At 42.3% G+C, this 13,472-nt stretch overlaps 1 protein-coding gene across 1 annotated transcript in view; it reads left to right on the top strand.

The window, feature by feature from the left end:
* The window catches only part of NIPAL2 (NIPA-like domain containing 2), a 53,547-nt gene that overhangs the window by 23,772 nt on the left and 16,303 nt on the right, over window positions 1-13,472 (top strand). Inside the window, exons 4-5 of the mRNA XM_014965162.1 lie at window positions 7,150-7,209; window positions 9,178-9,299. Of these exons, the coding sequence (XP_014820648.1) occupies window positions 7,150-7,209; window positions 9,178-9,299 (182 nt within the window). The remainder of the gene's footprint in view (window positions 1-7,149; window positions 7,210-9,177; window positions 9,300-13,472) is intronic.

The following is a 13,472-nucleotide window of genomic DNA, read 5'->3' as shown; positions in this document are numbered from 1 at the left end:
AGAGGCCAGTGGTATCAGAGATAATTTCTTCTGCAGGTTTCACAATTCTGTAGAGAGTTGGTTTACACTTAACTCGCTTAGACTGACATTGTTGAGATCCCTTTGCATTTTCATGTGCTCCCACTAAATAGCTGCGGGGCAAGAAATTGCTTTAGGCTTTGAAAATTGATATCCCCGATGGTGCTTTAGGAAAAAGATTCTCAAATATTCTCGTAGAAATGGATTTCTCCCACTCACTGTAATGTAACATCTTAGTGGCCCAAGAACTTGGGATTTTGAGAACTCTGTTACTAATGAGAACTGGGAAACGTTCACCAGATTATTCTTTAAAATAGTTTATTTGTACTTGTCTAGGACATGCAACAAAAGGCTTTTCAGGGTTCTTCCTTCTCTCTGCAGTGTGGTTGTGCTGTAATCCAGTTTCCAGAATTAAACTCACCTTAATGGTCTCTCTTTTGAGCAATTCCTCTGATATTTGGCTTGCTTTTTTATTAGGACATTGGCATTAAAGATGTCGAAAACTGTTTCATGTTTTGTCGACCACTTTTCCAGTACTAATATTTAATCATGTTAGAATTGTTACATGTTCAGTGTGCAGGATAGCTATCAAGACATCATGCACCAACTGACTAAATTCTGTAATGTCTTCCTTCAGTGCACCATTAATATCTATCACACAAACTAAGAATAGATTTGAATAGTCAATTAGCTGTGATTAATTTATTTCCAAATGTCTTGGGCAGAGCTAGCTCTCTGTTTAACTCCGGCTATGCATACAGGCATTCTTAGGTTTCTCCAAATTTGTGCTAATTCTCCTTGACACAGAGCTATGGCCTTGAAACAGTCACAGGTCTCACCAGGTCCAAATGCATCCATCTTCCTCATACCTGGATCCTCTCCCCTCTCTATCCCAAAATGACCCGCGGGAGGTCAACAGACTGGTTTTCCTTGAGTTCCAGCCCTCCCCTTGAGCAAAAAGGTATATCTGAGATGTAGGCAGGGTAAGATGAAGGAGGTTTTAAGCTAGTAGTCTCAGGGCAGAGAGGTTCTCAGGCTTGGATTTGTCAGTCTCTATGCAGACTGCACCATGGAGATGGTGCTACAGGTACTCAAAATCAGCTGTGATTTATCTGTCAGTGCCAGCAGAGTGCATGTGGGCTTGCCTGTCCTCCTGCTTTGTGGTGGGCATTAGGGGCTGTCTGTGCTTCCTGTCCTTCTGGATCCCCAGTGGAAATCATAGAATGGTTTGAGTTGGAGGGAACCTTAGAGATCATTGCATTCCAAGCCCCCTGCCCTGGGCAGGGACACTTCCCACCAGAGTAGGTTGCTCAAAGCCCCATCTAGCTTGGCCTTGAATGCTTCCAGGGATGGGGCAGCCACAGCTTCTCTGGGCAACCTGTGCCAGTGTCTCGCCACCCTCATAGTGAAGAATTTCTTCCTGATACCTAATCTAAGTCTGCCTCTATTGATACTTGCTGAGCTGCAGTGATCAATTACACTCCCTGCCTCATTGTCTGTCCGTATCTTCCTGACTGTGTGGCAGACTACAGTAGCTTGAGTTTGGTATGTATTAAAGTGTCTTTAATGGTATGTTAATTAATAATAATAATTAAAGTGTCTCCAAGTGCTTTTGTACTGAGATGGTCCTGAATCTCTTCAGCTTGGAAGGTAGAGACTGAACGTCTGTCTGTATAAAACATACTTCAAGGTCACATCTTAAAATGTGACCAGCAGCAACTGCATTCTCACAGCTTGAGGACAGCGCAACATATTTAGTGCAAAATCAACTGGATGAGCTTGAACTGCTCCATTAGATGGAGGCAGACCTGTAAATTGTAGAAAACAGCACAAATGCTTGGTCTCAAAGTGGAATGTTTTTCTTGTTGCACAAACTGGGAGAGGTGCAAACATTAAGCAACAGTCTTTGAATCATGGCTAGTACTCCTCCTTTGGTATTTCATCTGGACCACCAGTGAAATGGGTACAAAAGCATTCTGCAAAATTGGGTGGATTTAAATGCGTTTACCTGGCTGAATCCGTTAAGCTTAGCAGAATAAACATTGGAGGCAAATATTAAATTTTGTCGTTTTATGGGAAAACTATTGGACAAGACAGCAGCAGTCCATCTATTAGAGTACTAATCTATTTAAAATAGTACATAAAGTTCATCTAAGAATTGAAAAGAGGAAAAGGAAGGATATACTGATATTTGAACTTATGAACAGTTATGAAAGGAATTATTTAGAATAAGACTTGACAATAAGTAGAGGTAAAAAGATGAGATTCATAAATAGCCTCAGTACCAGGAAAACAACTTAATAATGAAATATACTTACTTGTGAAATAGTTTTGGGTAGGAAAAATAAGTGATGGACACTCTTTCATTTGAATTTTTTTTAAGGTTGGATTGGACAAAATATAGAAAATACACTCTACAAATCAGAATGTATTTTCTATCTTTAACTTCTCCTGTTGTGTATTTTCCCTTTCTTAAAGAAACAAACAAGAAACAATCCTAACTGCAGCTTTCACGTCTGGGAAGCAGAGGAGTTGTTTTGTGATCTGGGTTCTCACCATTCAGTGTCTGCTAGTGGCAGAACCCACATATCATGCTATACTTTATTTCTGGTTGTGCTGGAGACAACCTACATATGGAGATAATCGTAAATGATCCTTCTCCTAAAGGAATGAGCAGCTGACTAAGCTATATGTAGCACCACTGCAGCCCTCCCTTAAGGCACTTAATTGTATATCATACAGAAATGGACATTTTCTACCATTTTTTTTCAATTTAAATTGAAATTCATGTACCACAGTGGTATATATTATTTTAATAATGTGAATATATTCATTCAATAATGAATAAAAACCAGCCTGGTTTATGCTGATGTGCGAGAAGATGAAGTCGTTTCAACATAACAATTAAGCTCCTGAACAAACTCTTTTTTTTTCCATTTTCTACCCAATAGTTTTTATTTGTCATGATTTTGATGTAGTGCCAAGTCATAATATTTTTTCATTTGAAATACTAACTCTGTATTTCCAGATTGAAGAGTTTAATGAGCCTACAGAAAGGCTCTGTCATATAGATATTTAACAGGACCTATCTGCTTCTCAATTTGTGGATATTAATATAAGCATGATGCAATCAAGGCATGAAACGAACTCAAGGATTTCTTTAGGATGTGTTGGCTCTGTAATGTTTAATACTTGACAGATCATCTTGCAGATTTTCTGCCCTTCTCCTGATCTTGCAGGCTCTCTGCCACCGCTCCCTGTGGGAGTAGGATCTGTGCCTAGTTTTGAAAGTTTTACCTTAGTAATCAGTTAAAAAGCTAAAAATGTCGTGATTGACCCAGAAGTATACAAGCCTTCTCAGATGACCAGGGATGTAGTCTTTGCTGCAGGCTGACAATTTGGACTTAGATTTGTGCGCGTGTCATGTTGCTAAAACCAGTGGCTCCAAAGCAATGAGGCTTCAGAACACTGATAAATGGCTTGTTTTGCTGCCAAGCTGTTGCCAGCTTACACTTTGACACAGTTGTTTTTGTCTGCATTTCTGTATTGTTGTCTTTTATTGCTGACCAATTTAAAAAAAATAAATCAGAGGTTATTCCTCCCTCTGACACAGATCTCAATCTCTATAACTGCCTATAGCTTTTTAAAAAACCCAGGCAAACAAACGAACAGTTGCAAAGACACATTAATACATTTCAGCACAGCAATTGCCCAAGTTCTTTGGTCTATTCATCTGTAGATCTGAACATAATGTTCAGTGATTTATTTCCCACATCAGTATAATGGTGTGGGAGGAGGAGGCACGCAGCTTCTGTGACAGAGGGGGGAACAAGAGGACCTTGGCATGGGAAAGGGAAGATTGGGGCTGGGTGGTAAGAAGTTAGACTGCGGTGATGGTGCGAAATCATGGTGAAGGGGAAGCTGGCTAGGATGAAAGCGTGAGGGTGTAACATCACTGGTGTTGAGGAGGAGAGGTGGGAAGACAGGAGATGCCTTGCCTGGAGTCTGAGGGATGGTAATGAAGGAGCGGAGAGTCTGGGGAGCTGAGCACAGGGATTTCGGCAGAGCTGCGTTTGGGAGCTGAGTTTGGGACACAGTAAGGTCTTTAACTCATTTATCCGGTGGGCTTAGCTGTGGCCTCTGGCTGCCCACTTACTCTTCTGCCAAGGTTTCACAAGGTCTTAGGATAACTCAGGTTGGAAGGGACCTCAGGAGGTCCCAAACTCAAACTCCTGTTCACAGCATGGTCAGCTTGGAGGCCAGCAAGCAGAGAGGAGATGGTGGGGGGAATGTGTTGATCATATAATGTATTGTCTTAAACGGTCTTTTCTGGAGGAGTTAATGTCTTAAGCACCTAAATGCACCTGAAACTGTGAGCTGGAGCCCAAAGGAGTTAAGAAAGAGGGGCAGAGCAGCTGTGAGGGCTGTGGATTTCTCACTGGGCTCCTGGGGTGCATATTAGTGTCTGCCGTTTGTGTTGCTGGCCAGGGAAAGCTGCAAAGCCAGCAGAAGGCAAAGTGAGTAGAGGGCAGCCTGCACTCCTGGGGCTCACAGCCTCCCTTGATCCCCCTCTTCCCCTGGCTCAGTGCTTCTTCTGAGCTACTGTCTGCATCAAGGCAATCTGTCCTTAGTTTCTTTATTTTAACCCAGTTCAAACCTACCCTGCAATCTGAAGGACATAAAAGACTATCTAAAAGTCAAATGTGTGGAGCTTAAGCCCCAGAAAATTAGCAAAATAAATAAAAACATTAAATATTCTGTTAGGCAGTGTGTAGTAAGAAGGTGGTCGCTTGGCTGTGCTACCATAACTTGCTTAAAATTCAGCCCTGAAGGTAACTGCCAGAGCGTGCCGGACTGCTGATCAGTCATGTATGTCCTCTAGCATCTCATCAGCTCTGTGTAACTGTTCTCTGCTTTTTCACTTAGATTTACCCCATTTGCTTTTCTTATTCACTTGAATGCATATGAAGTGTTGGTGGCTTATCCACAGGGGTAGTTGTCATCTGTGTTCATGGTCTCTCCTGAGTCTCACTCTCCTCACCTTGGTGTTGCACCTTCCCTTCTACTTCAGTTTTTCCTCCAATCATCCCAGATGGCCTAATATATGTTCTTAAAACCTCTCCTATTTTTAGAGTCCCCTACACTTTACACATCATAAAGAGCATTAATTATACATATTTTCTGTTAAGCTCATGATCTCTTGTGCATTACTAGCTATCTCTGGAGAAAGAGCTTTCCATGTTTGAATGCATTATTAAAGTGCTGTCAAGGCTGAGTGACAAGTTTCATTATCTGGATGCATTCCAGTGCCTCCCTGTGCCCACTGTTAGCCTCCAAGATTGTGATCCCCCCAAGCTGCCATTTGTCATCTTCAGAGAAACAGGCAGTGGAATTTTGGGCATAACTCATCTCACCCCAAATTGGACGCCAGGGAATTGAACCCTAAATTGCGTTTACGAGATCTCTGCTGAATGCAGAGAGCCCAGACAAAGGGACACTTAAAAAAAAAAATAAAAAAATCACTGAGGCATCAGTTCATTAAGCAACCAGTCTTTGCTGTGACAGTGGGTGGTCTGAGGTGGAGTTTGGGAGAGCTGCAACAGCAGGGAGACAGCAGTAATTAATTCCTGCACTGTCTTGGGTTGCTGTCGCTTCTTTCCTGGGTTTTGTCCTCTCTCTTTTCTAAATGTAGGTAGCTCTGCTATTACCAGTGTTGCCTGGATACCACTGTCTTTTCTCCAGCAAAGTTGTCATTGAAACATTGAATTAAGAAAACCGTGTCAATCAGCTTACCTTCAGTGAGACATTTTCAGTTGAAGATTCTTTTATTGCACTTATTTGTTTGCATAGATCTCCCTCACCCTTGATACAGTTTACAATTATGACTTCTGCTATATCTGACTTTCTACTGACTGGATAACACAGACATGATGCTGAATTCCAGTTCTCTGTTTACCTCTTGGTATGAACCTCCCTAGATTTATCTAGAGTACATCTACGAGCTAACCACAAATTATATTTTCCGTCAGAACAATAGAGATAACGAGACAAAGATGGTTGCAATAAGGTTTAACTGTCATTTCAATAATAAACTAAGAATTTCGTGCTGTAGGCAGGAACAGAGCTCTTGTAACACAATCCTGTGATTTAGGTTCAATGTGTCCCTTCACTGTCCCTCCTGGGCAGTGTCTTTTTTTGAGGTTTCTAAATGAATCTAACATTAGCAATGCACCTCTCCTTTCCTCATCTCTTTTCCATAGGAGCTTTTCAGCCTCTTTTGCCTCTCCTTGGAGGTAGGTGCTCTGATGTTGTTTGCTGGAATAGAGCCATTTCTCCCAGGTGACCAACAGTCTCATCCTTCTTAAGTCCAAACCCCTTCTTCTCTAGCACATGTCCACGCTGAGCTGCTTACCAGAAATCCTGGCGCAGTCCCCACTGCTCCTCACCCACCCACTGCTGCCCTCCTAAGAGAGGCAGGGCTGGGAGCTGACACAGGGATAATGGGAGAGCTGGACAAGGGAAGAGTTGCCCAGAGAACAGGAGGTCATTTCCAGGGCTCACTTCCATTTTTGCCTTTCTTCATTGCAGGTCCCTCTAGAAAACCATGGGCAGTGCTCCTTTATGGTACATCTGTTAGTTCTTCCACCTGTTTGTTGCAGACATCGTGACCGCTTTCTTAGTTCATACTAAATATTATACTTTTGCGTTGGTTGTACTGCTACTTTTCTTGTATTGATACACTGAAGTCTAAAGAAGCAGAATTTTATCCTTCTCTGAGGCAATTTGCCTTGAAAAAATCCATACAGTGAGTTGGTGGCAAAATGGGGAGTGGAACGGTAAGGCAGATCGGTGCCCAGCTTCCACGTATGACTGAATCAGAGCAGTTTAAGCAGTGTCTACGTGGGAGATGGGAAGGGTATTGCATCTCTTCAACCACATAAGAGCCTGTGGGATATTTAAGATCTTACGAAAACTGAGGGTTGGTTGGTTGCCAGAATGGTATCATGGTATCATGGTATGGTGCAACAACAACAGCCATGAGATATGTTTATAGTTGGTCCAGGGCAGCTTTTTGCTGTAGCACTTGATATTTTATCAAGTATAAAAAATGTCTTTATATTTCTGCTCTAGGTAGTGCATTTATTTCTGTCTTATTCCTAAAGAAGACCATGAGGGCTGCTGATATATTGGGTAAGTAAGCGTTTGCTAATACGGACATGTGTGTCGCCATATGCTTAGCAAGCTGTAACTCTCACACAGCCCCCCACCTTCCCACTCCCACTTTCCCGAGCAAGTGTTTCGAGGCAGATACTTACAAAATTGGGAAGAAGTGACAAAAAGAGAGAGAATCTTCAGTGCATGTGGAAAAGACTGCATTCCCAAATCCTCTGCTCTTATAACCATAACTCATTCCTTATGTGTCCTTATTACTCAAATTTATTTTTATTGTCTATTTTTGCCTCTGAGGTTGTATTTAGTATTATATTTATGAGTACAACACATTTTTAATAAAAACAATGAAATGATTGAGTTATTCACTCAAATACATGATCTTTTTTTTTCTTGCTGCATAGACATTGCACAAAAATTCAAGCTCAATTAAAAGTGACAACCTCCCTTTTGGTATTAATTTTATCACTTCAAAGAACAGATAATCATGTTGTCAAGTGCTTTGCTGGGAAACACGGTCTTCACTGTAAAAGCATGTCAACTTTTTGTCTGTGTCCAAGATTTTTTTGCATATCAGAACTGCCTGGCTTGAGCACGGTAGTAGCGAGAGACAAGCGTGTTTCAGGGTTTGGGCTTTACCCCAAGCCATCTTGGCCAGGACAGTGCACCTGATGTTGCTAAAGGGCACCTGATATTTCTGGGGGGTTCCTAGCATCTAGAACTGATTGTCCATACTATAAAGAGGACGTCCCAGCTGTTCTCATGAGTGTTTTGCTGAGATCTGTTCAATATGGTTCCAGGAATACTATATAATATTTAGGTTTGGGATCTAAGTTTGCCAGCTCAGCTGCTACATTCGAAATCCCCCCTCCCTTGACTGATCATGTTTCCCTTATGGCCTTATACATTGTGTGTTGCTTTAACTAGTGTTCGAGCACTGATTTATTTTATTTCTGTGAGTTCGACTTTGCAAGAAGGATTTAACAATGTTGCTACATTCCATAGGAATGAGCTGTATGATGGGAAATATGGTGATGTTTTTGCAAGCACATAAATATAGAACAGTTCTGCTTTTCCAAAGGAACTGTGTTCAATAGCAGTGCCAGCAAAGTCCTCCAGATATGCTTTGTTTTGTATTCCTGAGCCTTGTATTCCACACCGATTTGTGGGTTTGCCAAGAATTTTAAAGATTACTTGAAAAAAAAAAATTGATTAGTTAATATCTTCCTTAATCCGATACAGCTTATGAGCTCAGGATCGGCTCATTTCTATCTCGATACCTCAATGAACATCTGTGTTTGTCAGCTGGCTGTCCACAAGGCAGAACTTCCAGATTTTTATTAAAAGCACAATAATGCAAGTTCGACCTTGAAGAGAGGCCCTGGCAACCTAATGGCTGAACAGTCTTTTGCAAATCAGCCTTTTATAAAACACTTTATAGGGCTGCAAATACAACAGGGAGCGGCCAAAGTGTTGGCTCCACGACAGGTTCGGATGAGCATTGGACTGGAACGTATCTGTTGTGCTTAATGTTTCCAGGGCAGGTCCAGAGCTGGTGCTGATCTTTATGGCCACACTGATTTTGGGAGAGCGGTGTCTATTTGCACGGGTTAATGATCTAGGTGTTTACCTCAGTAAGTAACTTGTCCCTTCAGTTTAGAATGAGTTTGCGTGACCTGCTTTGTGCCTGTGAGAAATACAAAGAATCGATTCTCTTTTGTGGTACACTTGGTATTAGAGTTAAGAATATTTGAAAACACATTGCATAGTTGGAATCAACATGAGGCTTTACTGATGGCTTTTTTCATATTTCCAAAAGTTACCCTAGATAAGACCACAAATACAAGGCAACTCAAGTACCTAAGCCCAGATCCGATTAAGTGGACTTAAATTTTCTTCTAGAAACTATTTCCTAGTCAGCTGGAGAGCAAGGAACACCGTGATTAACAAATATTATTGTACTAAAACAACGTGTCCTTTTCTTTAAAGGAGGAACACTGACATTAACAGGGACATACTTGCTGGTGGCATTCGCTCCAGATGTACCCCAAGAGCTCACAGCAAGACGAGTACAGACTTACTTAGTGAGCTGGCCTTTTCTGGTATATTCGGTGAGTATCTGGTTCATACGACTCTCTAAATCAAAAAAACTGGGGTTCTTGTACCTTTTGCAGCATTATGAAGTAAAGGTAGGGAAACTGCTTCTGGAGATAAATTGTGTGATCTTCACAGGAGAGAGAGAAAGTCATCATGCCCCTTCCCAAGCTGAAAATATGCTGAACCAAAAGATGTATTTTGAACTACCTGCCAGGGGAAAGTCACAGCTGTGCATGATTGACAAGAATGGAAAGATTTTGAGTTTTGGTGGGCTTGTGGGAAAACCTAAATATTGGCACTGCTTGTATTTCCTATGTATGTGTTCATGCCACACTATCGGCGTGTACATCTAAGTTACAGTGCTTTTCAGGAATGTGATGGACTTGTGATTTTAAAGATCAGGCTATGTATGCTTTTGGTCCTGCTTTTTTCTTTCATATCACAATCTGAACCTGAGTTTGAATTCAAATACAAAAATACTGTTTTGATTAAAGTATCGGTACACAAACTTCAAATACCATACGTCTTCTTTGATGTATGTAATTAGCATCAGGAACAAGACCAGAGTGAGTAGGAGGAATTTCTCGTTCTCTTTTCCTCTGGAATGCTGAAAATTTCTCCAGCTGAATGTAAAAGATGCAATACAGGAGCTTCAGAAGCAGTTACTTTTTTCCCCAGTAAAGTGACTCACTTGGGTTAGATTGTTACTGCCCAGGCTTTTCTCAGTAGGAAGCTCAGTTGGAAAGCCACTGAATAGACAGTTTAAGGACCTTAATCTTTTAGCCAACCTGCAGACTTTAAATATATCTCACTATCCATGAGACTACTGGTTAAGCAGAAAGTACAAAAAAATGTTGATTGTCTTGCTCAAGTTTTTGTGCATTTTAAAAGATGGTGATACAACTCAGTGGAAGAAATTAATGATCATGTTGCATAAATCACAACATAGGCTTTCAATCAGGCAGTAGAGAGGCTTTTGAAGGCAACGTCCAAGAGTTTTGGGGTACGCAGTAAGGGTAGCTTTAGCCTCAGCAAGAGCTTCAGCAAACCCATGTAACCAGCAGAGGGAGAGGGACTTCTTTAGGAGGGGGTTCAGAATTAAGGGTCTTGGTGCGCACTGGAGGGCTCTCTCTCTTTCCTACTGAGTATCCCCCTATACCATGCAGTTCCACCTATAGATACTAAAGCAGCCTGGAATTTTAGGCGCTGATTTTAAATTGCTGACTTATCCTTTTGTGTAGAGGTGGTGCAAGGAGAAAAATTCCCACCCAGTGACACCAGAAATTTCTGTGCCATGTGCTGTTTGCATTTTCTTAAAACTAACAGGTTGCTGGAAAAGGACTTTTCCAACCTTTTTTCAGGAAAAGTTAATAAGAACACAGTTGAATGCCTAGGAAGACACATACAAATGTGCTGTATTCTTCTTAGGAGACATTATGGTGATAGGTAGGTGGTAGGTAACCCCTGGACTTTCTTTCCCCTCTTCTCTCTTTTCCCTGCCTCAGCCAGCATCCAATTCTACATGTACAATATGGGTTGTAGGGAAGGATGGAGCAAGTACAGCAAATTTTGTTGACTCAACAACATATCAAGCTTTATTTGTTCCTCCTGTTCCCTGGATTCATCTGTTTTGAGCTTTCTCCATCCAAAGAAGAGGGAGGAGTGAAAGGCTCCAGAAGAGACTCGGAGATACCAGCCTGATTATCCTGGTATGCTGCTGGAAGTTCAAGCAAACCCTGCTGTAAACATTCTCTTTGGGCAGGGAATTAGCTCTTCATAACTATTTGCAAAATGCTTAGCACAGGTTGGCTGCCGAGATGTAAAAAAGCACAGCAGAAGTTGCAGAGTTTCCATTATAAATATATAGCAAGGAGACAGTACAGCAGTATAATGTAGTCCAACAGTCTTTCTAAATGCAGCCCCAAAGTGTGGTCTGCTGAGAAATACAAAGCCCCAGTGGTACAAAATGTTCTGTGTGGGTGCTAAACCATCCCCATGTGGCACTCCACTGGCATCAGAGGAGTTATGCAGAAATAGCCTCTAGTTCCCACATGAGACAACTTTGAGTCACCTTCTGAGACTCAAAGCAGTAGCATAATCATGTCTGAAAAAGAATGACTAACCTAGCTTGTTTTTATTTCTCTTTTGCCTATACGCACTTTGAGTCACTACAGAAGACATCAATTATAAATGAAGCTCTTAACATTTTCCTAAACAGAAGCATAGTGAATATTGGGTTGTTAATATTTAATCTCTGTAAAATCAGGCTCAAAGCATTTCTGCTTTTCCTTCAAAGTGCATAGAAGACCCTTTTGGTTCATCGGTTCCTACGTTGCTGTATATCTCAGAAAAGGAATGGAGGCAGACAATGTGGTATTTTGTTCTGGTGCCTGCTGGTAATGCTTAGAAACATGGAAAACTTAATGATTATAAAAAAATGTCGATGAGATGTGGGCTTGAGGAGACTTCAGTAGAGATTAGTTATAGTAGCAAAAATGATTATAAGCAGGTCAAGGTCCTTTAATTCCTCTAAACAGACTATGTGAAGTTGATATAATCTATGCACTTCCCATTCCTGGACTTTGTATTTAACACCACCACAGTTATCAACTATGAGAGCAAGCACTATTTTTGGTAATTCTCAGGAGACAATAGCAGGCAACAGTTGGAGCACCTCAGGAGGGTCCCTGTCTGCGTGAGGTCTTGTCAGGAGCTTTGAACTCCTCTTTCAGCGTGACTCAATGTGATGGCCTCTCCCATGTCTTGTGATTAAAGGTGGCCTGTTGGTGGGTCACCAAGCAGCAGAGAACCATGGAAGAATAGTTTGGCTGCTGGGCAGCACGAGGTGAGAACTAATTGTTTGTATTACATGCTTAGTGTGTAAAACTTGGCAGAGCTGTGTAAACTTAAATAACAGCCCTGAAAAGCAAACATCAGCTTTCCCCATGTACGGCTGCAGGACTGCCATCTCTCGCCCTACACCACTGCTGCTTTTGGGGCTTCCCCAAGAGGCAGAAGCAGCCAAGCATGCAGTCCTGTGTGCCCCTTCCAGGGCTGCCATCAGGGACTCTTATGTCCTTTTGATGGTTTTTCTTGGCTGTTTGCTTGCAGAAGTGAGTCTTCTTGGTGGGCTCGTTTGCATTTAAACAGGAGGAGACCACAGTGGAACGTTATGGTAGCTTTAGGAAGAGAAGAGCTGGTGGCAGGATGAGGACTGACAGAGGGCTGATGGACAGAGCCAACAACAGTGACTTGTCTCTGTTGAGGTCAGTGGTGCTTGGCACTACCTGCCACTCTGGGGGCCAGAGTGAGGTGGAAGAGGGAATGGAGCACCAGAGCTGGTGTGCGATGGAGCAGTTTGAGCAAGTGACTCTCCCTGGGCTTGTTTTCAGATTATTGCTCTTGCATAGATTGCTTGAAATGTAGGTGACAGGGTAGATGATGGTGCTTCCCTCTGCTGGCATTCTGATTAAAGTTGTCTAGGGGATATAAAATGAATCAATACCTGAGGTGTATCTGGCTGCCTACAGTAGGGCTGTTTCATGGGTTTTTGCACACTCTGTGGCAACCAGTCCAAGGGTCTGGGAGAGATGATGGGTGCTCAGGTTTGCACTGCAAGGGGGGGAGCAGATCTCACAGTGCTGTGTCACCTGGTGCCATGGCCCCATCCCAAGTCACACCACCATCCTGTATGCCAGTCCTGAACTGATGCGTCGTGGAAGAGGATGCCTGGAACATTTCTGGAACATCTTTCTTAGCCTGCGTACCTTTCCATGTGGGGAATGTTTATTTAGCATAGCTTTCTTCTATTCTGTTAGCAATTGTTCACTGTCAAAATAGCAACTGAAGCTATTTGGAGGCTGCTGTAGCTGCAGGCTGTTAATGTGATATTCCCCTCTGGCCCCAAGATGTGTTTGCCAGTGGCGTGAAGAGTGAAGCTGCTACCTTTACTTCTCCTTTCGAGTTCCCTCAAAACCCTGTCATAGTTTTCCACAGGGAGGCCAAGATGAGCTCACATGTTTGCAGATCTTAACATGACATCTGCCTTGGTTCCTGATTTAGACATACCGGTGTTACCCTGTTGAATAAAGCTGGGGAGGCTGGCCAAGTTACTTACTGTGAGACCTCTTTTCTACCAGCTGGTGGCCCAGCTTTCACCTCTGGGTGCAAGCCTGGGGGGGGGGGGG

Source organism: Calidris pugnax, unplaced genomic scaffold (genome assembly GCF_001431845.1).
Source record: "Calidris pugnax isolate Ruff unplaced genomic scaffold, ASM143184v1 scaffold41, whole genome shotgun sequence".
NCBI classification, from domain to species: domain Eukaryota; kingdom Metazoa; phylum Chordata; class Aves; order Charadriiformes; family Scolopacidae; genus Calidris; species Calidris pugnax.
The sequence above is the reverse complement of the archived record's forward strand: the minus strand, read 5'-3'. Positions and strand labels throughout refer to the sequence as shown.